Source organism: Megalops cyprinoides, chromosome 12 (genome assembly GCF_013368585.1).
Source record: "Megalops cyprinoides isolate fMegCyp1 chromosome 12, fMegCyp1.pri, whole genome shotgun sequence".
Taxonomy (NCBI): domain Eukaryota; kingdom Metazoa; phylum Chordata; class Actinopteri; order Elopiformes; family Megalopidae; genus Megalops; species Megalops cyprinoides.
This window is the reverse complement of record NC_050594.1, coordinates 17,389,641-17,412,415: the sequence shown is the minus strand read 5'-3', so window position 1 is coordinate 17,412,415 and position 22,775 is coordinate 17,389,641. Positions and strand designations below refer to the sequence as shown.

Sequence of the window (22,775 nt, the reverse complement as noted above, 5' to 3'; positions counted from 1 at the left end):
TTTATATACTTCTAGAACATCACTTCCCCAAACAGGTATGCAAAATTCCAGGAATCAACACCCTACAGATGTACACAACCACTCAAGTTATACAACATTCCAAAATGTCACCACTCCACATATGTATAACAATATAGAATATTAATACCCACCACAAGTACACAACATTTGAAAGTCTGCAGTATTCTAGAGCACTTAATTTCATAATTAGGTAAACAAATAACAAGGTACCCAAGAATGAGATACTTAAACACTTTAAGCACTTTTCACCTGTAACAATTTAGCACATTTTATTACATAATTACCAGTTACCTAATTATAAAGTTGAATGGATGAAAAACCAGAGCATCTTTGACAATCCAGGACACAGGCTGCCCAATTCTGTTCTAGAACTTCATCATCCCTTACTTCAAAAAATTTCAGTTTACAGAAACACAATCACAATGACAAATTTTCATGTCATAAATTTAGGTAAACAGCAATAGAGTAATTTGATTGGCCAGATATCAAACTGAAGATGTGAAATGTTTTACTCACATGCCAAGTACTTTTCACTGTTGTGTGGTTCCAGGTGGAATGATCACAGCTGTGAGTCATAACGAATTAATTAAAAGGCATGGTGAGAGCAGACTAGGATGAACAGGAACAAACCTGCAACTGTGTACAGATCAGTACAGGACAATGCGATGCAGTCCCTCTGACACATGCTGTAAGAATACACTTAAACCTCCTAGCCACCAGACAAAGGCAGGCAAAACTCTGTATTGTTCAATTGTTCCCATGCTTAGTTATCCTGAAAGGTGTGGGATTTGCGGAATGTTGCATTAGGTCAATTAGGAAATGAACGTGACTTGAGGCGAACAACAGTCCTGTAATCCTTTACACGTCACACTGTTCACGGGAAAAGAAAAGTAACACTATCACTGGCTTTGCATTTCTTGTGGTGAGATGATGATGTGATGTGGTTGAAATGACTGATTAATCTTTTTTAAGATTTATGATTGCTTTGATCGGGACTGTCAGCTGACACCTTGTAAGTGGCTCGGGTAAATTGTATTCATGCTGTTGACAGTATGTTCTAGAATGACAATACAGGAGCGGAGGGGCAATGGACTCATCTCTCTAGGGAGACACAGTGACGTTTCTTTTCCCCCAAACAGTCCTTTATCAAACTGAATATCAACAATTATAACAAGAATCAGGGATGTCTGCACACAAGTGTTGTTTTCAAACTCGAGCACACCTTGCTTAGTACTGCCAAAGTGAATCTAATGACGTCACATGTTTGATACAAAGTACGTCTGTACTTTACCTAAACACTGTTTACATTAGGAGTTACGCTCAAGGCAAGTAGTAGCACAACACCACAGTGATAATGGGAAGAGCACTACTAGACTTCTAAAAGGTTTGGCAGTAAATATAAAATCACACCCTCATTTTATGCACATTATTTGATAATGTGGGAATATTTTCCCTTTTAAATTATGTTAAATATGCCATGAATGATTTAGAAAAACCTCCAGACATGTGAAACAATTGATTCTTATCATCAACTCCTAGGTATAAACATTATAAAAGCTAATTAAAAGGTTTTTTTTTTTTTCTTGTTTGTTTATCTGAGTGCATCCAATATTATTTTCTAGGCTGACAATTCCTGCAGGCACAGGAACTGGTAATTAGCCTTTCAGGGAGCAATACCTTAACATGCAACTCCAGAAGGACTTTAGCTAAATGAAACGGTATTGTTGATGTGGATGGAGGACAATGATAACAGTAGTTTCAGCTGTAACACTAATAGTTTTTGTAGCAGCAATAGTAGTGTAAAACTTTTATTGAGATTAATGTATCTGATTTGGAAGTCATTATGAGGAAGTCCATCGCCTGAATCCTGGAATCAGTAGCTTTCAGCATGACCCATCTTATAGGCGTTAGCAACACTTAGAGCCAGATGCATACCCATGGCTTTATAGTAGTAATAGTAGTAGAGGTATCTGTATTGTAGTTGTAGCTGGTTTCACTAAAAATCAGAAATACTTTCTGACAACTGCAATGAAACAACCCAAAGCACAAGTTATCAAGGTCAAAACTTTTTGATACTAAGTCTGGTTTCAGTCGGGCAAGTATGTATGTTTTAGTCAGGTATATTCTGGTTTGACTTTTAAATCAGGGCTTGTGGCAACCTTACTGCTGGGTATGTGAGGACAGCTTCCATGTAGCATGTGTATGGCATGTGAGAACAAATTCAACTAGGAAAATGGTAATCCTTCCACAGAAATCATTTAGACCAGAATTTCCAACAGCAATAAACTGAAAAGGACAAATAAATAGATATTAGAAGTCACTGGTTAGAGGGTAGCATACATTCACACACATACACACACGCGCGCACACAAACATGCACTTGACCAGAGGCTTGGATATACAAACAAGTGTAAATACACATATTCGGAAGCTTGAATGCATGAACACTCACATATATAACAATGGAGTGGAGAATGACCCAGCTATCAAAAGGTTGGCAACAACCAGGGGGCATGGAACACTCCCACAGTGCACTGGGCACAACATGTACCCATTACCCTGGTACTCTGGACAGCTCCACATATCTACCCTGCCACCTCCATGCTTAACAACATGAAAAGGAACAGTAATGTGTCATCAGGTTTGTGCCTGAGTTGCCAACAGTCAGTTAGTTTGTAAAGGTCATTACACAACAGGGATTTAGTATTTTGCCAACTAGAACATAATTAAAATAGTTAGAGAAACATGTCACCCTAAATGTGACATGATGGATACCAGAAAATATCCATCCCCATAACCAGATCTTAATGAATTACGTGCTTGTGTTTTCCATCCGCATTGAACTATTGGCTTAATATCCAGAGCAAGGATCTGTGATGTGCTTAACTGGAACTTCACAGAAGGAAGAAAAGTAAACACATGCACTCGCACGCACGCACACATACACACAAACAGACACGCACACACACACACAGGTCAGCAGTCCAACATGGAAGCACACTTGCATTAGCATCATAACACTCGCCATGATTTATCTATTCATTCCACCACTTCCACATTCCTCAGATTCTCTGGCTCTACGCTAAATGGCAGTACCAATAACAAGGACGGCCACCGGGGATGTCTTAAGTCTGCCTTTTGTTCATATTTCACAATATGCACTCCTGCTGCATCTAAATACAGAGTGCATTTATTTACCGTGGTGATGGCAGACTGTCCCGTGTGTGCCAGGGAGGAATGGGGCTCACTCATCCTCCAGCTGTGTAAACAGTGTGAAACACTTTACCGTGATGGCAATGACACCCTGCTCCATTAAGGATCATCCTGTATGTGTCAGAAAGCTTTACAGTTCACGCGGTAATTGCATCTTCTACAAACTCGTTGGCCAGCATTGCTTTTTTGCCTCCAGGTTCAGTTAAACAAGTAGTCCTGGCTTTGTTAAACAGCGAGGAAGCCTTTGTCCCGGTCCTGGTCTGGTCAGACGAGGTTCACACTGTGCCCTACATAGAATTATATTGACCCAGGTATGTGAAATCCCTTAAAAATGACTTTTCTGCCAAATGATTTGTCTAGGGACATCAGCACACCTGTAATGGCAGCTAATCCAGAGCCTGCCAAGAGACAGCGAAGACCTTTGCCATTAATCTATGTGTACCTGTACTTTTCATTTTATGTTGAAGTTCTTCAAAGCTTTATGGTCAACATCTTATGCAGGTTTCAAGTGGGCAAACTCTGTGATGGTGACTGCTTTTTAATGCACACCTTCAAATTAGTCACTTTATGCTTAATATGTGATTTACCAAAACTGCTGTTAAATATAATTCACTTGTGTCATCCCACAAATTGGAGGCACAGGAACTGGTTAAAACCACTCAATGGTAAACAATATTGGATTTGCATGGAAAAGCAATATTGAATTTTAGTGGAAAACATTTAATGAAATGTCATTGAATTTTATTAGAATGGAATTCATATTTTATGGCAGGACTGATTTCATTATATCACAGTTATGTTTTTTACATTCTTCTGTCAAACATCTTAAATTAGGTTAGTGACACAACATAACAGTAAGCTAAAGGCTTGAAAAACAAGAGGGAAGAGTGTCACTGCCTTCATCCAAAGAAAAATATTATTGTTATTATTTCTTTATTTTTACAACTCGAGTGACTTAAAACAGTAGTATGGAATAAATAAACTGTGTGTGCTAAATTAAGATTTACCAGATTAGTAATATGGCTTCATTACTTATACAAGAACATATTCAAATACATAAAGTACAAACGGTTGAGCAAATTTAAGTCCGAAAGCCAGAAAGAAAGTGTATAAAAAAAAAACTATAAAGAACAAAAAACGTACTAACTTAAATAACTAATCGTAAGACTTAAAGAAAGAGGAGAATACAGACGAGGGACAGCATTAATGACACAAAGGCTGATGACCATCAGAAAAACAGAGGAGCAAAAAAAAATATTCAGAATGAAATTTACTTGCAAGGTACGCGACTTGCAGATTATGAGCTGGGAACTGTTGACTGGATAGTGATTATCTTGAGAGAGAGGGGGGAAAAAAACTCCAAAGGACTGTTTTAATTGTAGCGCGCTTACCTGTAGATAAACTTGTTTTTGACTCTCCCCTCTCCAGCGTCATGGGCGGTTCTCTGCTGTCTTTCACCACTCCCCTTCTCTCAAACTTTTCTACCACATTAGCCTTGTGCGCGGCTTGATTTCTGTTACACCAAGTGCGCACGTGTAGAGGACGCCAAGCAGCAGAGAGCTGCGGGACGCTCAGTATTGTTGTAATATCAATAGAAATTCTTTACCTGACAGAACGACTGTTTTTTGTACTAGTGTGTAAGCCAATCACACCACAATCTATGTTTCCAGTGGAATTTGGAGGGTTTTTTCAAGAAATTGTTAGACGAAAAGTCTCCAATTCCAAAATTTGATCTATGAGCATGCGCTTGGTGTAACAGCTCCAAATTCAAATCTGAGCGATTTTCCTGCGTTCTAAAAGTAGCGCTATTAATTATGGTGGATAAGGGGCCATTATTGACATCGGCCATCATCTTTTATCTGTCCATCGGGGCAGCAATATTTCAAGTTCTTGAGGAGCCCAATTGGAAGAATGCGGTTAAAAACTACACGGACGAAAAGGAACAATTACTCCAAAAGTACCCCTGTCTCACGAAAGAAGACTTGGACAAGATTTTGGAGGTATTGTAGCAGTATGTATAACGAATTATTTACGTCCACCTCATAGTAATTTGCACTGCTAAATTTATCCAATGGAGTTATATATACACATTTCATATACAAAACGTACTAGTTGTAATTCCGACATGGACATCCCATGTCTTGTGTCGTGGCATGTGATCTAAGTGGGAAAGAAATTACCAAGGCCAAAGAAGCAAACCTATGTGTAGGTGATTTACCAATGACATAGACATGGTTTAAAGTTATATACTAGAATTCGTAACTTCTTTCCTTCGACCTGTTCGAGTAAAGCAAGTTGCTTTAGTTTTTGTTGTGCAACCTTTGGATGTGGAGGGCATAAAGAAACGTCCATCCGTAAACCAAACAAGCGTCTCTTTAAGTAACTTTTTTCTTATACTTTAAAGTAGTCGTGGATCTTTTTTTGCTACCCGTGAAAGTTTAATACATCGTGCTTTGACGGGTCTCTTGCTTTATTACCATTTCTGAACCGTGTGTAAAATCAGTTTGCAGCACAGTCTGCGAGTCGTCCTTGTGTGTATTCGAAATTCATGTATGGGAGATTCCATGTGTTTATAAACTGCTATAGAAGCCCATCAAAATGTGGCATCCAGTGAATCCATAATGCACCTTGTCGTTAACCTAGTAAGAGTGTTAAGAATTTAAATGTGTGTTTTTTTCCCCCTGCACAACAGTTTTTGAATAATCTCAATGACACTGAGTGAGATATTGCACTGTGAGTAAGGGTGTTGCACTGTGTAAGTATCTGGAGAGGGGGGAAGGGGCAGGAGGAGTTTATTGCCTTACTCAAAATTGAGAACAAACTGCATTATGGTTAGATTCAGTGGAGGCCAATGTCCATTTTGGTTTTATGACTTTTTGCCAGGTGTCTGTGATTTCAGCTGCTCAACTTTATGTTGACCCAAATGAAGTACAAAAGGAACAGCCAGCATCCCAGTGTCTATTGATGGGAAGGTGTGAAGTCTGCTCATAATCATCACCTCAGTGAATCCTGCTTTATACGCCATGCACAGAGGAGCTGTACTGGAATGACTAGGAGATACTTATGATATGACAGAATGATAAAGAGGAATTAATGAATGGACACCAACATAAAGAATACCACACTCTGCATTTAACCCTCTGCGTGGATTATTTGAGTAAGATTTTAAAATGGTTAGTGACTCTCTTTTAGAGCTGAATTCCTCTGCTGTTTCACACCACCTCTCCGCATAGTCTGCCTCTCTGTTATGTTGCCCTAGCAGTGGAAAGAAGTTTGCTGAGTCAATGCAATAAAACATCTCTGGTGTACACTGCAAGTAAAGTGGCCATTATACTTTGGACATCTTTTAAGGGTGTGACCCTGCTGACCATATGAGAAGCAGTCATGGAGACAGTTCAGATGATGACAGCGGTTACAAGCATGTGTGTATTGTGGCGTTGTCTGTAATCATTTGGTGCTTCTGCATTACTCCCTGTTTGACAAATGATAAGAAATGGTAGAGGACTCCTACTAGTCTTGCAATATGTGTGAAAATTGAAAATATTTGTATCAGGGTTTTCTCTATTGTGTAGTGGCAGGGCTATTGCATGACTTCAGTGCTTGTCACAATGGGATTGTCGCAAAATGTCGCAAAAATACGATGTCATTATTACTAAGCATTGCCACTGTGTTACAGTAGATGACAATGGAGGCACTGTTTTTGTGTACTAGTACTTAAGGAGTTCTACCAAAATCCAAGGTCAGTATTTTCCAAAATTCAGCTCCAGCCTAGTTTTAATTACCCCTCTGTATCTGAATCTTATTTGGCTGCAAAAGCAATTCAAACAGCTAATCAGGTACACTTTAGCAGGCAGCTACTCGGAGGTTGAAGTAAATTCAGACAGATGGGATTACAGTGGTTAAAAAACAATGGTGAAAAAACAATGTCTTTGTGTGAAGTGATATTTTGCAGAGGGGATGGTGGGAGTTGAAGTCCAAAGCCAGAAAGTGATGCAGTCTGTGGAGAGCACGTGGCGTCTGACCTGCTGCATACATGTGTCTTTGTGAATGACGAAGCCAGTGTGTGTGCTTTGTCTGTAAATTTGGGCCTGTGTTGTTCAAACTGACAGGGTATTTGAACAAGAGTAAATGACCTCAGAGTTCATGCTAACAATGTTGGGGACAATTTGAAACACTCACCTAAATTAATCCCTGACTCCTTGCTCCTACCACAGGTCAGCAGTCCCATTTTGTAGCCCTGGCTGCACATGAATGGCGGGTTTACTCCTGGTGTGGTGTCAGTTTTTATATTCCTGACAAAGTAATTTACAAATCTGAAGTTATAATTAGCCATTAACCTTTTTGCTTGTCTTGGGCAAAATCCAATAAGATATAAATAATTTGAATTTTCAGTAGTGCATTGGTTAACTGTCACATTTATTAATCAGAAAATTTGTCCTCATAGTTATCAACATTTATCATGAGTGAGCAACATGAATATCTGAAAGGGGGGGTTCTGCATACTTTAGAGAAGCTGCAGACATCCACATCTCAGGCAGTGGCTGAGAACTAGTGGAATTAACTTGCTTTCCTCTGACATTTGTATAAACAAACAAACAAAAGTCTAAGTAAACCATTCTTCCTCTAAAATGTACAGGCTGAGAATGGTAAAATAACAGCAGGAGCTTTAGGTCCCCAGCTTGCTGACAGAAAAGACCACTCAAAAGGTAAGGGTCCAGGGAGGAAAAGGGCTGACAACCTAGGCTGGAGATTGAGCCGTAGTGAGATCCTCGTCCGTTCCAGATACCTTTAACTGAAAAGCGTGCCCCAGCGTATCTCCCCTTCCACATGTGCCAGTAACTGTTGAGACGGGGGGATAATTTATGACCTCTCCCTGTGTCCCCTCTCCCTCCAGCTTCCTTCCCCATAGGAGAAAGTAGTGAATGCCTCAGTGAAAGCAACTGGTGAGCCCCAGTCCTCTGCCTCTTATGATTGGTTGAATGTGGGGTAGAAAAAGGGGGTGGTGGGGAGGTGGGGGGGGGGGGTGGAATGGAGACACTGTAGGGCAGTTGGTGTAGCAGCTGTGGAAGATATGGTCTTCCTCTGAGTGAGAGGGTGAAGGCGTGAGGTCGATCAGCCCTCAGAGGGATCAGTGATTCTGCCTCTCTTGGCTTTCAGACAAAGAATGTATTGTAATGGACTCTGGGGGGTTCCTCTGCATTGGTTGACTAGATTCCCATAGTTGTGCGTTTGAGTTTTTGATTTCTTTTTTCCCACAATTTTGACTGAGGGGCTGTTGCCTCATGATTTATGGAACAGACCACTTTATTATGGAACAAATTTCCCATGTCGAGAGTTTTTAATATTCCTCCCTGTCATTTTTTCTATTTCTTTCTCTTTTTTTCCTTTAATTGCCTGTTTAATTTGAGAGAAGCTTCCAGTCTTTCCTCTGGGGCTTTAATTGCAGCCCATGTGTTTTTCTATGAGGGCCTGATGGAGAAGCTAACCCAGCATAATTTATCTCTTTAGGTGAACCATGAACTCAGGCAGTTAAAAAGTTGATTGGGTTAGTGTTTGGTTATATTAAATGGAACTGCTGGGAAGATATGCTCTTTTATTCACTTAAGATGCTATCTCTGATAGGGGCAGGGTGTGATACAGGTGTCAACCACACCGATATTCTTCTGTGCTATATTTTGATGTGTCATCTGCAGGTTTTATGAAACTCTGCTGTCTCAGACACTGCTCAAATTTCTTCAACTAGTTGTCTGGGTTGTCACATGGAAGACTACATTTCATTGTGAAGTTGTTATGCCTGGATTGCATTTATGTCATGTCTGTAGCACCCAGGTCAAGATCCGAAATTCTTAACGTGGCATTTTTGTCATGTTTAACTGTGCCTTATTATATAATACTCTTAACCCGGAGTCCAAAGCCTGCAGCTTCATTGTAGTAAGTGTAATTCCTTCTCTCACCATGAAGTAGGCCTGAAAACCTTGACATAAAACTTGCTCTAGTGAGACTATATGTTTTTGTACACCTCCCATTCCTTCTGTTAAAAGTGGCACATGCTAAAGCAGTACTGCTGTGCAGTTACAGTGGGGTTGAACAATGAGCAAGAGTGGAAAGTTCAATGTATGAAGAAGGGGGGGTGGAACTTGCTGAGAGTGTCACATCTCATCAAGATAAAGTTCTTCGCTGAACAGCTGACTCCGCACTTCCTCTTGACGTCCTTTGGTTTCGGCGGCACGTCTCGACATCATCACATGCAAAAGGCGTTCATTAGGGCTTTGCAGCTTTGTTGCCCTACCTGAGTGGTTGCCTGTTTAGGCAGATGGTAATTCAGAAGAATGCATGAAGCCTGCAGTAATTGCACGGGCCCAGACAGAATGCCTGGCTTCATGTGAGGACCCTCCTTAGTTTTGAGTTGTTGAATCTGCTGTTGCTTATATCTGATACCACTATGCACTTGTGCACTGTGGAAAAACATTGAGATGGTAGTGAAATCAGTCATCTGCATTACAGTGAACCTCCTTGGCTTTGAGTTGGGCCACTTGCAAGTCTATCAGGAAGTCTAATGAAGCAAGTACGGTCTTGTGAACACAGTTTACAGTGGATTACACTTTAACCATGCAAGTATCTCCCATTCGAGGTCGAGTTAGACTGGAGCATTTTGTCCGAGGCATGACGTCTGCACCTCATCCAAACCTCCTGTGATGGTTTCCGTTAGTGATTAACCACGAGTGCTTTTCACCTGGGCTACTTTTAAGGGCTGCGCAATTTTGAGTGGCGAAAAAGGGCAGGTTTGACTGGCAAAGTCAGTTCAGAACCTTTTGACATCTGGTCCTGTAATGTGACACATTAGGAGAAGCTACTTTTGGCATTGTGGGTTGTCAGGTGACAGTTTCTGAAGCTTTTGTCACCCGGAGGCTGATCCCGAAACATGCCCATTGAGCAAGTGTATCATGTGTGTTTGTTCTACTGTTACATTCATTTATGATCAACAGACTGCCCAGATAAGTTGACTTCCAGATAATAACTAAGGGTTGTTGCATGAGCGTCCATCTAGTTTCATTCTGTGTAGGTGTGCTTTAAAAAAAAAAAAAAAAAAAAAACTGAAAGAGAAGATTCCATATCATTTTACCCAGCAATAAGCAAATCAGAGTGGTTTCATATTAAGGTTGGTATTTATTTGTTTATTTTATTGCCTCTTGGACAGTTATACATTTAACCACTTACCTGTTACGAAAGACCAATAAATGTTTTTTTTTCTTTATTTCTGTCTTATCTAGATCTTAACTGCAGTCATAGATCTTGTGAGTGGTAATCCTGTGCTTCTTGAGAATGCTGTCATTGTTGGGTGGAGAGCAAAAGCTGCTCTGAATACATTGATATACTGTCTGTATCCTCTGTAGCTAGAGGCACTTTCAGCAGAGTTGAGGTTCCAGGCTTCTGAAGTTCACGGCCTGTATAATGTACATGACTGCATTGGAACCTGTTCTGCAGGTTAAGGACAGGGGGGGAAAACTGATGTATTAAAATGCCTTTTGTTGCTTTTGCATTTTTTATAGGGCAAGAACTAATGGCTGGCAATTGCAAAAGACAGGGTACATGGCTGTAAGGTTTCTTGTTTGATCTTGACTTGACTGTGACTAATAGTGTTTGCCAGGGTAATGGGATGTGAGCAAGTGGGAAGCCCTGTTTGCAAACACACTCTGTTGCGTGAATGGTAGGTGAGCATGTGTTTGGTAGAAAAGCAAACGGTGGGGTAGCACTGCATGCAGACAAGGCGTGATTTATGCATTCCAGTAGTTCGAAGGGACTGTTGTTATCTTGACTTAAGGAAATATACCACTGGGAAAACATTTCTTCAAGTGAATGACAGTCAGGAAAAACCTGATGTCTCATTTTATATTTCAGTCTAGAATACCAATACAGTGACAATTACACAGGGGGGGAAAAAAAAAAAAAAACACCAGATGCTGTTATTTATTTCTTGTTCTCGCTGCGGTTGTCACGATAACAATGCAGTGCCCACAGTCAAGTGGGTACAAGTCGCTTCCTGTTGAAATGTAAGCATACTGGAGCACTACCTAGTACCACCTTTGGAACAGTAAGGATGGTGCAGATCATGGCACATTTAATGAAAGCTACACTCCAGGTATCTCTGGTGCACGGCAGTAGGGCACGTGTGAAAGCACACTAAGGCCTACTGTTATGGAAACGAAGGGGACACTGAGGCGCTAGTTTTGTATGAGACGAGAGAGGGGGCGTGTTTTGGTATAAAATTGGTACCTCTGTGGGATGTAACATTGCACTAATGTAATTAACCTCAACCCTAAAGACTGTGTGGGTAGTGAAAGTTATATAAAGTTATGCAGACAGCCATAACCAGCAACATTGCTTTGCTATATAAATATCTTCCTTTAAATGGACTTCAACGCTTATTGGGTTGGCACACTTAAAGCTCTGAAACAGGGGTTGGGATCATCATTGTCTAAAACACAAGACTTGTCATGAATGGTGGAGACGATGTGTACAGACCCGATTGTCTTTGCTGGGTAGTCAGGATTTTTCATACTCATCACTGAGAATTAAACTAATGAATCAATCATTCATCAGTGAAAAGCTACAAAAGTGTGGGCCTACCATTTGGAATACCTTTGCAGCTCGCACATTCCAGCACTTCGTGTGTTTGCTTTGCGGTTATTGTCCTCATTGCACTGATAATTGTGATCAAAAGGTACTGTATTGTATCTGCAACCACTTGACCAGGAAGGAGCTATAATTGACTCTGTTTTGGATGAGGTAAACAGCTGTGCTGAATTCCCTACCACCTGCCTGCAAGTTCTGTCGCAGTGGAAAACTACCCAGCTTGCCATGCTTTGTGGCCACACTGAAGCTGTTCTGTGAGGTGGCTGCCGTAATAGCAGTTGGAGATTGTCATTGTGGTTTCGGCGCCCTCACTCCTTATCGGAGCTCTGCAGATGCGCATATTCATGAGGCGCACAGGAAGATGAGCTGCTACAGAAGTTTCCCTTCTCATCCTCTCTGGACCATGAAGATGCTAACAGATGCACGGAAGACCAGTAGCCCTGCCACTTATGGTACAGGAAGAAGATATGCTTCTTCACGAACACCCGGATAGGTCCAGTACATAAATAGAATTTTTTATGTAACATGTTTATAAATGTGTCAGCTGATATAAAATGCACTCAAACTAGGACATAGTATAAATATGACTTAATCATTAATCAAGTCATCAAGCCATCAAGTATAATAAAAGCTGGTGTAAAGTAGTACAATAGAAGTGGGTTTGAAGGCCACGTATGAGAGCTGAAATTTAAAAACATGCTCATGTGCTCGGGGAGTGTGCTCCAGAGATGGGGCACCAATGAGCAGAAGGCCCAATTACCCATGATGCATTGTAGCATCCCGAGCACAGAGAAGGTGCTGGCCATGCTGGACTTAATGAGACATAAGGCATTTGTTGACTGATCAGAAGTAGGAAGTATGTTTGGCTGCTGCCGTTCAATGTCTTAAAAGTAAGAAGAAACTTCATTTAAAGCTGTTTTATGGCAAACCTTTGCAGGGGAGCAGAAGTATGATCTATTCTTTCTGTTCTAGGGAACATCTTACGTGCTCTGTTCTGTACATATTGTACTTTCTGTACACCGTGTAAATAGATTAGGTGAGAAATCCTTGTGAATGTGAGTTATTTAAATACATGTTATGGGTTATCCGGTATTTTGGATCACGTTGCATGTCATTGATTGCAGAGCTGTGCGTCCATGTCTCTGAAAAGCCTGTAATCTGCTACCCAGCATTAAGGACCTGTTTTGCTTTTGTCGTCTTTTCCACGGTATTTGATTACCTTTACAGTGGTGTATTACCTTCAGTCAGGAATGCTCACAGGGACAAAGGTAAAAGTGAAGGCTTAGAAGATTAAACATAAGCACGATATACATGGGAGCAACTTCAGGGCTTCAGGAGTGGTGCCATGCAGTGAGGCATGCAGACATCTCCGGTTTAAGAGGAAAAGTCCAGCAGGATACCGAATCTTCAGTGGGGGTTAATGTTCATAGCAGCCCCCTGTGCGCCCGGCTGGTGTCCATTCCCTGGGAGCTGGCCGGCCTGGCGCACGTGCAGAGCGGCCCCAGGGGCTCGTTTTGCAACCCTCTGCACCCTTGACACCCTGTGGTTAGTGTGGAAGACCGCGTCCAGCGGATCACTGCTTTTAACTGAAGGACTTACTTGCGGCCTTAAGTGAGCCTGACCCTGGAGTCTGCTCTGAGGATGCTGTCAGTGAGCGGTCTGGGGGAGGTCTGCGCTCAGGGAACAGGGGGACCCCCCTGGCTTTCTTGTGGCTTTACTGCGGCACTGCTAACTGTTGCACAAATCCACACCACAAAACAACTGAGGGGGTGGGGCATTGGCTTCTGATGTGAGGCTGGGAACACATTGACGTGTGTCTCGCGTAAAGTTTGCAGATCAGCCTTTATTTATGAATACATAATCTTGTTTAATATGTATGTCTGAATAATGATTTTCCACTCTTGCTGAATATCATGAATATCTTTATTTTTTATATTTGTCCACAATGCATTTTGAAAAGAAAAAAAAGTCTGCATCTAATTTGGTTGGATGAGAACATTCTTCAAACCCAACCAGGTCTTTGACCTCTTGATCTTGGAGTTGCTCCAAGGCAAAGTCTTACAGTGGATACTCTACAACACTAATGGGATGAACACAATGACTAGTATCTTCAAAAACATTATTCAGGTTTAACTATTGAAAAGGCGGTATGTCTTATTCCACATTACTGGTTACATGACAATTTTGAATGTTATAAAAGCAAAATACTAGCCAGCTGCAAAAGTGATTTTCACGGTTCTATGTCCATGTTACCCTTGCCTTCTCAAGCATTTTTACTTTGAATTTTGTAAAAAAAAAAAAAATTACTTCTATATCAAAGACAAAATGTATTTGAGTCTGCTCTTAAGCCCTTAAGCCCAGCGCACTTCAGCAGTAGAGATATGATGATGCAATAATCACAAGAGTCTACAAGAATTCGGTAATTATCCAGTTGCCTGATCCTTCTTAGGCAAGAATGTGAAAGTATTTAACTTAAGAAAAAGTAGATATATACAGACTTAATGCACCTTCTTCTCTTTTGTAGACATACTGTTAAAGTAGGATGGTATTACTTTGAATGAGGGAATAGGAGCTGAAATATATTTGTGATTGCAGCATAAGCATTTGAGGGTGCATGTCTTTTTAGACACTGCACGCAGAACTTAAGAACCTCAAGCCTCCTATTCTGTAAACTATTGGACCACAAAACTAAATATTTTTAATGTTGTCGTACCAAGTGATGAAGTACAGTGGGAGTTATCTGTTCATCATTACAACATCAGATTACTTTGTGCATGGTAACTGGAACCAAAGTCAGGCATAACATCATGGAGTGGACAGTGGACAGTGTTATAGCAGCACATTTCAAATAGTTTTATTTTTCCTTACTGGACCAGTGTGGTCAGGAATTGAGGAAATGAATCATGTGATGGTATAACCCATCCCCTTTTTGGGGGTGAGGGTGGGTCAGCTAGATTTATGACCCATAACATCAGCTGCTGTAGCTCTGGTTTTGGGCAAGTACAGAGATATGAAATTTCAGCTCCAAAATAAAAAGTTCTTGGTTTTTGCCTTTGCGTTAAGGCGTATTGCCATAGGACTCGCTCTAAAGGCACATACCCTCCAGCCTTCTCACCATCATTCCCATCTGCACTATAGTACCACTAGTTCAGATAGTTCATCTGAATAGTGGCCCTGTAAAATATCTGCATCCTACGTTATTGTTCCCTAACAGTCAGCCTCCTGTCTTCCAAACATTCCACTGTGCTGTAATTCAGTAGATTTCATGAAGAATTCGCAAGCCCTCTCGCCTCCTACAATGTCCCATTCTTCATCCTCACAGAGCTCTCTTTTGGCACCTTCCTTCTCTTGAGGGAGGAGAGAAATCTCTCTGGATTTAAGACTTGTGACTCAGCCACAGTCAATTCTGGGAGAGGAAAGCACTGGTATCTCCCTGCATGTCTGACGCATTTCTCTGAACCAGTGTACTTCTGTGCCGGTTCCCAGTGCCAAAGAATAGGACTTTGCTCCCAAAATCCAGAAGGGAGAATCTCACAAGATTCCATCAAGCCTTTTTGCAAGTCTGAGATTTTGAAAGTACTTTTTTGTTTGGTTTTGCTGCTGCTTAATTATCACATATGTACACACATGCACACACGCATACACATAGTTTGAAAACAGTTTAAAGCTTAAGAGTCATACAGGTATGTTGTTAGGTGGAGTTTGTGTTGGGTGGAGGTTGTTAGGTAGAAGTAAGAGGACAATTATGAGGCAAAACAACTTTGTGTTGCAATGAAAACATGATGTCATAAGGAGTAGTTAGTATTTTGCTTTCTAGGAATTGTTGTTTTTCCCCACCCCAGATCATAGATTGATTGACTTGATACCTTCGATCAGTTTGGTAGCGCCGTGCGGGGAAGCTGAATGCTTTTTCTTCACAGTGGATCCATATATGATACAGAGGTTCTGCTTCTGTGAAGCACAGTATCTTACTGCAGAAAAAAACTTTGGTATTTAATATGAGCATTAGTTGGGCTGCAGGGAACATTGTATCGCTGACTAATGAAGTTTCAGTTCCATGTCCGTGTCATGCCATTTGGTCAGGTGTGAGGTTGGTGCTAGACAGACTAGTTTTGGTTCCTCATACATGTGAAGTCTGGGTGCATTAGAGTGCACTGGAGCTGTGTTTCTTTACAAAAGGAGGGCCATTCACACCAATATTAGACCCCACACCTCTAAATTTCATAACATTGGAAATCATCTGTACTGCAAAGGGCCTCCTCTGTGACTCATGGGCTTATTGGATCCACCAGGGCAGTAGATAGTTAAGCCAGCTGGCAAACTGAAATGAAGATGCCTGCGTCAGCATTTGGACGCTGTTTAAAGCCAGCAGTAAGCTGCAGTTGCGCTTGCCCCGCATTAGCTAAGTGGCTTCCACTTGTCACTTCGTTTGGGGTGTGTCTGTCAGCGGAGGGTCGTGTTGATTCAGCGCAGCCAGGAATTCCCTCCTCTAGTGCTGCAGTCCCGTTAATTACAGAGCTGATCTGCAGTCAGTGCTTATTAGAGAGTGCTCTCCCATCTGCCGGGCTGACAGTTGTGCTGCCAGCTGCTCCGCAGCAGTGCCTTGGACCACTGTGGGCTTCATAAATGCAGGAACAGAGAGAAATGAGAACTCCGAGTACAGAAAACAAATGTATTGTACCACAATAACGATTCAGTAGTTGTGGCTTTGAGCAAAGTGCAATTCATATTCTTGGAGAGTTCTGTTTCTTGTTACTGTAGAAGCACAGAGCTTTTAAAAGCTGGTAATGATTAAATAGCAAAATGGCACCCTTATTAAGGCCTTTATTCTTCACATTAATCATTTTTGCCTTTAATATTCCTCCCAGAGCTGTGTTTGGAAAAGTGTATGTGTTGCATTAGAATCTTTATCCCTGGAATAAGTAGCTTATTGGTTTCCAGTATACCATAACGGTTTGGAGCAGGCTGCCCAGTTAGGCTTGGGTGTGTCACTGTGAACCTGCCCCCCGACCCCCCCACCCCAAGCCTGCCAAAGATTGTAATATTTTGGAAGAGGCACAGCCGTAGCCCTTCATTCTGAATGTTTTAATAAGGTTTTGTCAAAGAAAACTGGGTGAGGGGTTATTCCACATCTCCTCTGCAGAGGCAATATATCCCTTTCCTGGTGATGTCGTCATGGTTGTAGAATACTGGTACATCAGAAAAGTTTCCATGTTCTGAGTGCCAGGCTCTTCAGAATAGTCAGCTTCCATGTTTATTATGCAGAGCCCCAGGAGTTTGACAAGAAGCCACTGTTAAAACCAGTGGCCTTGCCTGAACCCAGCTGGCTCTTCAAAACGACCTCCACCGCTCCTCACAAGTGTCTGCCTGTCGCAAACCTGCCCCCCCAGGTGGAGGATGGCCTACTTCTGCTCATGAGTGAGGTCATCACTAATGGCCTGTCTCATCGGGGCATGCATCTGGAGCTTGATTAGATCAGTGGATCACAGGAAGGATGTGGTCTGAGCAGCAGACCCCAGACACAACAACCCCTCTCCTCCTGTGGAAACAGGGTCTTCGTGATGCCACTTAAGACTGTTTGGCTGGTCTGTGAGTGTGTGTGTTTGCGTCTGTGTGTGTGTTGGGACAATCCAACCTGAGTTGGCTTCTGTAGTTGGAAATTGTGTCTGTAAATGCTTTGGGAGAAATGGGGTGTGAGTTTCGCCATGTGGTGTAGTATTACTGTCTGGCTTTACCTGCAGTTCAGCTCCTTCACCTCGTTCAGCTTCACCTCTTCGCATTTCATAGGTTTACTTGTACTGGAGTTACTGTAACATACTTCCACGTGTGAGGTCATAACCCACGTCCATCTGGTCACAGATCTCCATTACTTAATCAAATGTGCTTGTTTCTAGGTGGTGTCGGAGGCTGCAGGACAGGGGGTCACCATCACAGGCAACAAGACATTCAACAACTGGAACTGGCCTAATGCTGTTATCTTTGCTGCCACCGTCATCACCACCATAGGTGCGTATCAGTCTACAATGAGGGCAGGGGGAAGGAGTAAGCTACAACAGAGCTGAAAGGCTTATGTTGCTGATGGGCTAAAATATGATTGGTAGAGATGTATTTCCCCTACAAATTGAGGTTATATAATTTTAGAGTTATGTAATTTTTATCTAATGTTGTAATATCTGGATTATTTTTGCTAGCTGGCATTTTCCAGTAATGACATGTTTAACTTTGGTTGACTGAATAGGATCTGCTGTGCTGGTAGGGGGGTGACTTGCCCTTGGTCAGTGTCTGGGTGATCTGAATATACGGTACAGCATGCTAGGGAGATAGGATCAGGTGAAAAACAAACACTGAAAAAACACAATTAGAGGAGAAGTTCCTCAGTGTTTATGGAAAGCTGTTATTATTTTCTCCATATCAAAGTTGCCTGTGAGGCTTTCCGCTGCCTGCCATTTTTGCCTTCATCGCCAGGTCCCTACCAGTTTGTGTTCAAAGAGAGCGGCCCTCAGTGTTGAAGCACGGGGCCATTATGAACTGTCATTCAGTGGCTGTTTTTTTCATTAGCCTTCCTCCTTCTGTCTGTTGAGGGTAAAGAAGTGCAGTTTTGTCCACAAGACCCAAAGGTTCCCTTTAAGGACGCATTTCACTGCTGTATATTTAAGGTGTTGCTTCAGAATCCGTCATGGGCAAACCTGTACAGCTTCTGTGGGTCTTGTTGGCTTTTATACCGTAGCTCTAGGTAATTTATGCTCCACTTTTATGCTCCACTGTCACTGTAGAATTGCTCTTCTTTTACCCCATCCATTTCATTATTATATCTGTCTTCACAGGCTATGGCAACATTGCCCCGAAGACACCTGGGGGACGAGTTTTCTGCATCTTCTACGGTCTCTTTGGTGTCCCGCTGTGTTTCACCTGGATTAGCGAGCTTGGCAAGTTCTTCGGGGGCAGGGCCAAGCACCTGGGCCAGTATCTGACCAAGAGAGGGGTGACTCTGGTGAGGGCATGCCTGACTTTATCTGAATTTATTCCTAGCACATTTGCTTCATTTGCTTTTTTAAAGCAGAAGAGGCTTAAAGGAGGAAATGTCTGTGAACCCAGCAAAAGTGTTTATATGAACCAAACAAGCAGTGCTCAGTTGGCCCTGTTAAGGCCACTGCATATAAGAGTTAGCCTGAAGGGTACATCCAACCACACTCTTTCCTTTAATTTCAGAACACCTGTGATGACTTTGTATGATTTGAGGATGTAAAAATACAAGCGTGTTACATGAAGACAGGAATATCATGCCAGGGCCATCTCTTTCTATGACCTTAGCTCCATTTGAAGACTGAAATGATTGTTTGCTCATTTTTGTATGATGTTCTGTATGTTTCCAGCGAAAAGCTCAATTCACCTGCACTGCCCTGTTCATCCTGTGGGGGGTTCTGGTCCATCTGGTGATCCCACCCTTCGTCTTCATGTCTCAAGAGGGCTGGTCCTACATAGAGGGCTTGTACTTCTCCTTCGTTACTTTAACAACCATCGGTTTTGGGGATCTCGTGGCAGGTGCGTCATAACTATATTACTCTCCAGGCGACTGGCTTTTGAGGTCGCCCATGCTGGCCTCTCTCAGAGTTCAGTCTTCTGAAACCAAGTGAAAGCTCAGCCGAATGTGTCACATAGTAGGCTGGTACTGAAAGTGGGTTTAAATGAGCTGAAACACAAGACAGACCCATTCTCATTCCCTCGGCCCCTGGGTGTTTGACTGCACATTTCCAGATACTTTTCCTTAGGTGTCAGTCTTTCCAGTAGTAAATGGTGGAAAGTCTCTGTTGACCTTGACTAAATGTGGAAATTATATTCATGTTATTGCTTTAACACTCCTACACTCAAATATTTCTAATCTGCCATTATTAGATAGCAGTCTGTAGGGCAGACTTTTTCTCGTGTTTTCCTCTACTTCTGAGAAACGTGCTTACTGCAGTTCTCAGAAATGAGTTCTAAAGTGAGCTGAAGTATCCATTATCACCGTTAAATGTTGTTGACCATCACCTGAACATGATAAAATTAGATAAGAATTGATTTGAAAAAGTAATTAGATTTGATACGTTTCTCAGCAGTAATATGAATGGGATATTGTAGTCTGTCATCTTGATATACAAACTTGTGGTTTAACTTCATAAGCAGTGTTTTGCTCCCTGAGCTGTAGGAATGGAATGAGCCGAGATGTTTAAGTGCTGAATAACAGCTGTGGTTTCTGTTCCTTGCTGCAATGTCTTTTTAGAAGACCTAAAAAGCAGTTGATGCTTTTTTTTATTCCTGAACAAGACAGGTCTCTCACCATCAGTTTATTACTAGGTTATTGTTTCCAATTTACTAACACTTTGGAGTCCAATCAAAACAAGTAATTCATTTTTAAGTAGTATCTTTTGATGTCTTCTGATTTTAATGTCATATGTGGATACCTTAAATAAAGTTACCAGCGGTATGTGAAACAAAAACTGCATGATGACTACTTATAGGGAAAGAAATTTACTGGAATATCAAAGATACAGCAGTGTAAATCATGACTCTATATTTCGGGAGGCTTTTCATTTGAAATATTAACAGGAATTCTCGCTCCCTCCCCACAGGAGTTGACCCCAATGCAAATTACCCTGCCCTATACCGCTACTTTGTGGAGATGTGGATCTACCTGGGCCTGGCCTGGCTCTCGCTCTTCTTTAACTGGAAGGTTCGCATGGTGGTGGAGGCCCACAAAGCGCTGAAGAAGAGGAGGAAGAGGCGCAAGCTGTCCTTGGAAGAGCTGCGCCATTACAAAGAGAACAACAAAGCCCTGCGCATGTCACCCTCGCCCAACGATGTCAACATCTTCAGCTTCCTGTCCAAGAAGCAGGAGGGCTACAACGACCTCATCAAGCAGATCGGCACCAAGAAGGAAGGTGGGGGTGGCGGCAACGGCCCTGCCAAGGAGACGAACCGCTCCAAGAGCTGCAGCGACGCCAACAACATGAACACCATCCTGAGCTTCGACCGCTCGCCGCGGCAGAAGCGGCGCTACAGCTTCAGCGACCGCGTCACCGTGGCCTTCTCCAAGTCCAAGAACTATCTGATGGGCGCCGAGAACGGTATGCTCCTGACCGAGCTCCAGGGAGACGGAGACCTGGAGGCCCAGGAGGGCATGTTCGAGAACCAGCTGGACAAGGAGGCCGGGGTGGACAGCGGAGGGCGCGCCTGGGACTCCAAAGACTACCAGGCCCTCATCTTCCAGAACGCCAGTGCCAACATCACCTTCATCGACGAGGAGAACCTGCTGAACGACGACGCCCACACCAAGCTGTCCACGTCCGACGAGAACGTGGAGTCGGAGACGGACTCCAAGGAAGGGCAGAGCTCGGAGACGGAGGGGTCGGAGGGCTCGGAGGAGTCGGAGGGGACAGAGGGGTCGGTCTTTACCTCCGACGGGTCGGACCATTGTCACTCCTATGAGCAGCTGGTGGAGGAATACACCAAGGAGGATAACACCGAGTCCTGAGACCTGCACAGCCATCGAGCGTGCACCCTCTTCATGTCCCTTTCACGTGTTCTGATCCGTTTACACGTTGGACTTGCATTGAGCCACTCGTGAAAAAAAAGGTTATTTTTAATGACTTTATTTAACGTCATAAAAGGTTTTAAAATCCACTACAAATTTAGGTGTTAGGTGAAGAGGTGCACATACTCTGCTTCAGTGCTCTCTCTGTGTAAACTAGAAAAAAATATTTTTTATTTACACATTCAGAAAGAGAGAATGGGAAGTAACAGTTCCCTCCAGTGGACGAATGAGGGGTGAAAATTGACAGAGGCTATACTGTGAGAGTTATGCAGCCACTGTCATCGTCATCCCTATGAATAGTTGAGATGTGAACTGTGACTTAAATGATGGTGGAAGAACAATTCACCAGCATCTGTGTAATCACAAACAGCAAAGAACATCAGTCTACACTTACATTCAGACCTTTTTAGTGGATTAATAATTTCATTTTTATGGTGTCTTTCCTTTTTTCCATATTATGCTATTTATTAGTAGAAATGGAAGTCTCATGTCTGATCCATGTCTGTGAACTACTGAGTGGATGAATCCGTGTAGGTGAATCCTGAATACTTTCTTCAGCAGCAATATTAGATTGCATGGAGACTGGCAGTACGTCTTCCAAATGTGGACTGCTACTAGTTCCAGAAACGATATTCACCATATTGGTGCTTTTTTATTATTAGTGCAATGAAGGAGTGTCCTTTTTAATGGAGTGCAGGCCTCAACTCTAGATCAGTGCCTTTAAAAGAACACAAGGAAGGGTACCTTATGATCCAGTGCCATTCAGGTGACTGCCGGAGCCCTGGGCAGAGCTCTTGTTCTCTAAAAGACACTCAGCAGGGCGGGGCGCCGTGTCTGCCGGCGGATCGTGTCCCCTGTCTCCCTGTTTTCTTTCCTCTAGAGTATTTTTATCTCTCTGCTGATGTCTTGCTTACGTTAGACAATGTTTGAACTTTTTTTTTTCTTTCTTTTTTAAAGCGTTGGGACTTTGAGTCAGGCGTTCGGCGAGCAAGACAATCAAATAATGACATGTGAGGTGAGGAAATGGGCACGCTGTGCGGGGCTGGTTTTACCATTCGAAGCTTGAATATATTTTAAGCGCAAGCACAGTCGAGCGCAGCACAGGAGAATCACTCCAGTAATTAAGTCCTGGACAAAAGTGAATATCCGGCCCAGAAGTCCCCCGCTGCACTGTGCCACTGTTTTTCTCACACTTTCTCTTGCGTCAGAGAGCTGAAGCCCTCCGAGCTGAAAACTGGTTATCCTGTGTGCACTTCCTGGCATGTTTTTATTAAAAAAAAAAAAAAACAACAGAAAGTATATACTCGTGATGTTCTTACCCTAACGCCATGGCCCA

General features: G+C 42.4%; 1 protein-coding gene across 1 annotated transcript; it reads left to right on the top strand.

Annotated features, from left to right (window-relative positions):
* The first annotated feature begins 4,778 nt into the window (after positions 1-4,778).
* On the top strand, positions 4,779-21,521 carry kcnk5a (potassium channel, subfamily K, member 5a). Its single transcript, XM_036542705.1, has 5 exons — positions 4,779-5,234; positions 17,763-17,874; positions 18,693-18,859; positions 19,242-19,410; positions 20,478-21,521. Exons 1-5 carry the CDS (start codon positions 5,049-5,051, stop codon positions 21,377-21,379), a joined length of 1,536 nt encoding a protein of 511 aa, XP_036398598.1. The 5' UTR covers positions 4,779-5,048; the 3' UTR covers positions 21,380-21,521.
* Positions 21,522-22,775: the final 1,254 nt, after the last annotated feature.

Coding starts and splice junctions, on each gene's coding strand:
- kcnk5a (XM_036542705.1), top strand. CDS start 5,049: ATGGTGGATAAGGGGCCATTATTGACATCGGCCATCATCTTTTATCTG. Junction 5,235..17,762: donor ACTTGGACAAGATTTTGGAG/GTATTGTAGCAG, acceptor GCTTGTTTCTAG/GTGGTGTCGGAGGCTGCAGG. Junction 17,875..18,692: donor CACCGTCATCACCACCATAG/GTGCGTATCAGT, acceptor CTGTCTTCACAG/GCTATGGCAACATTGCCCCG.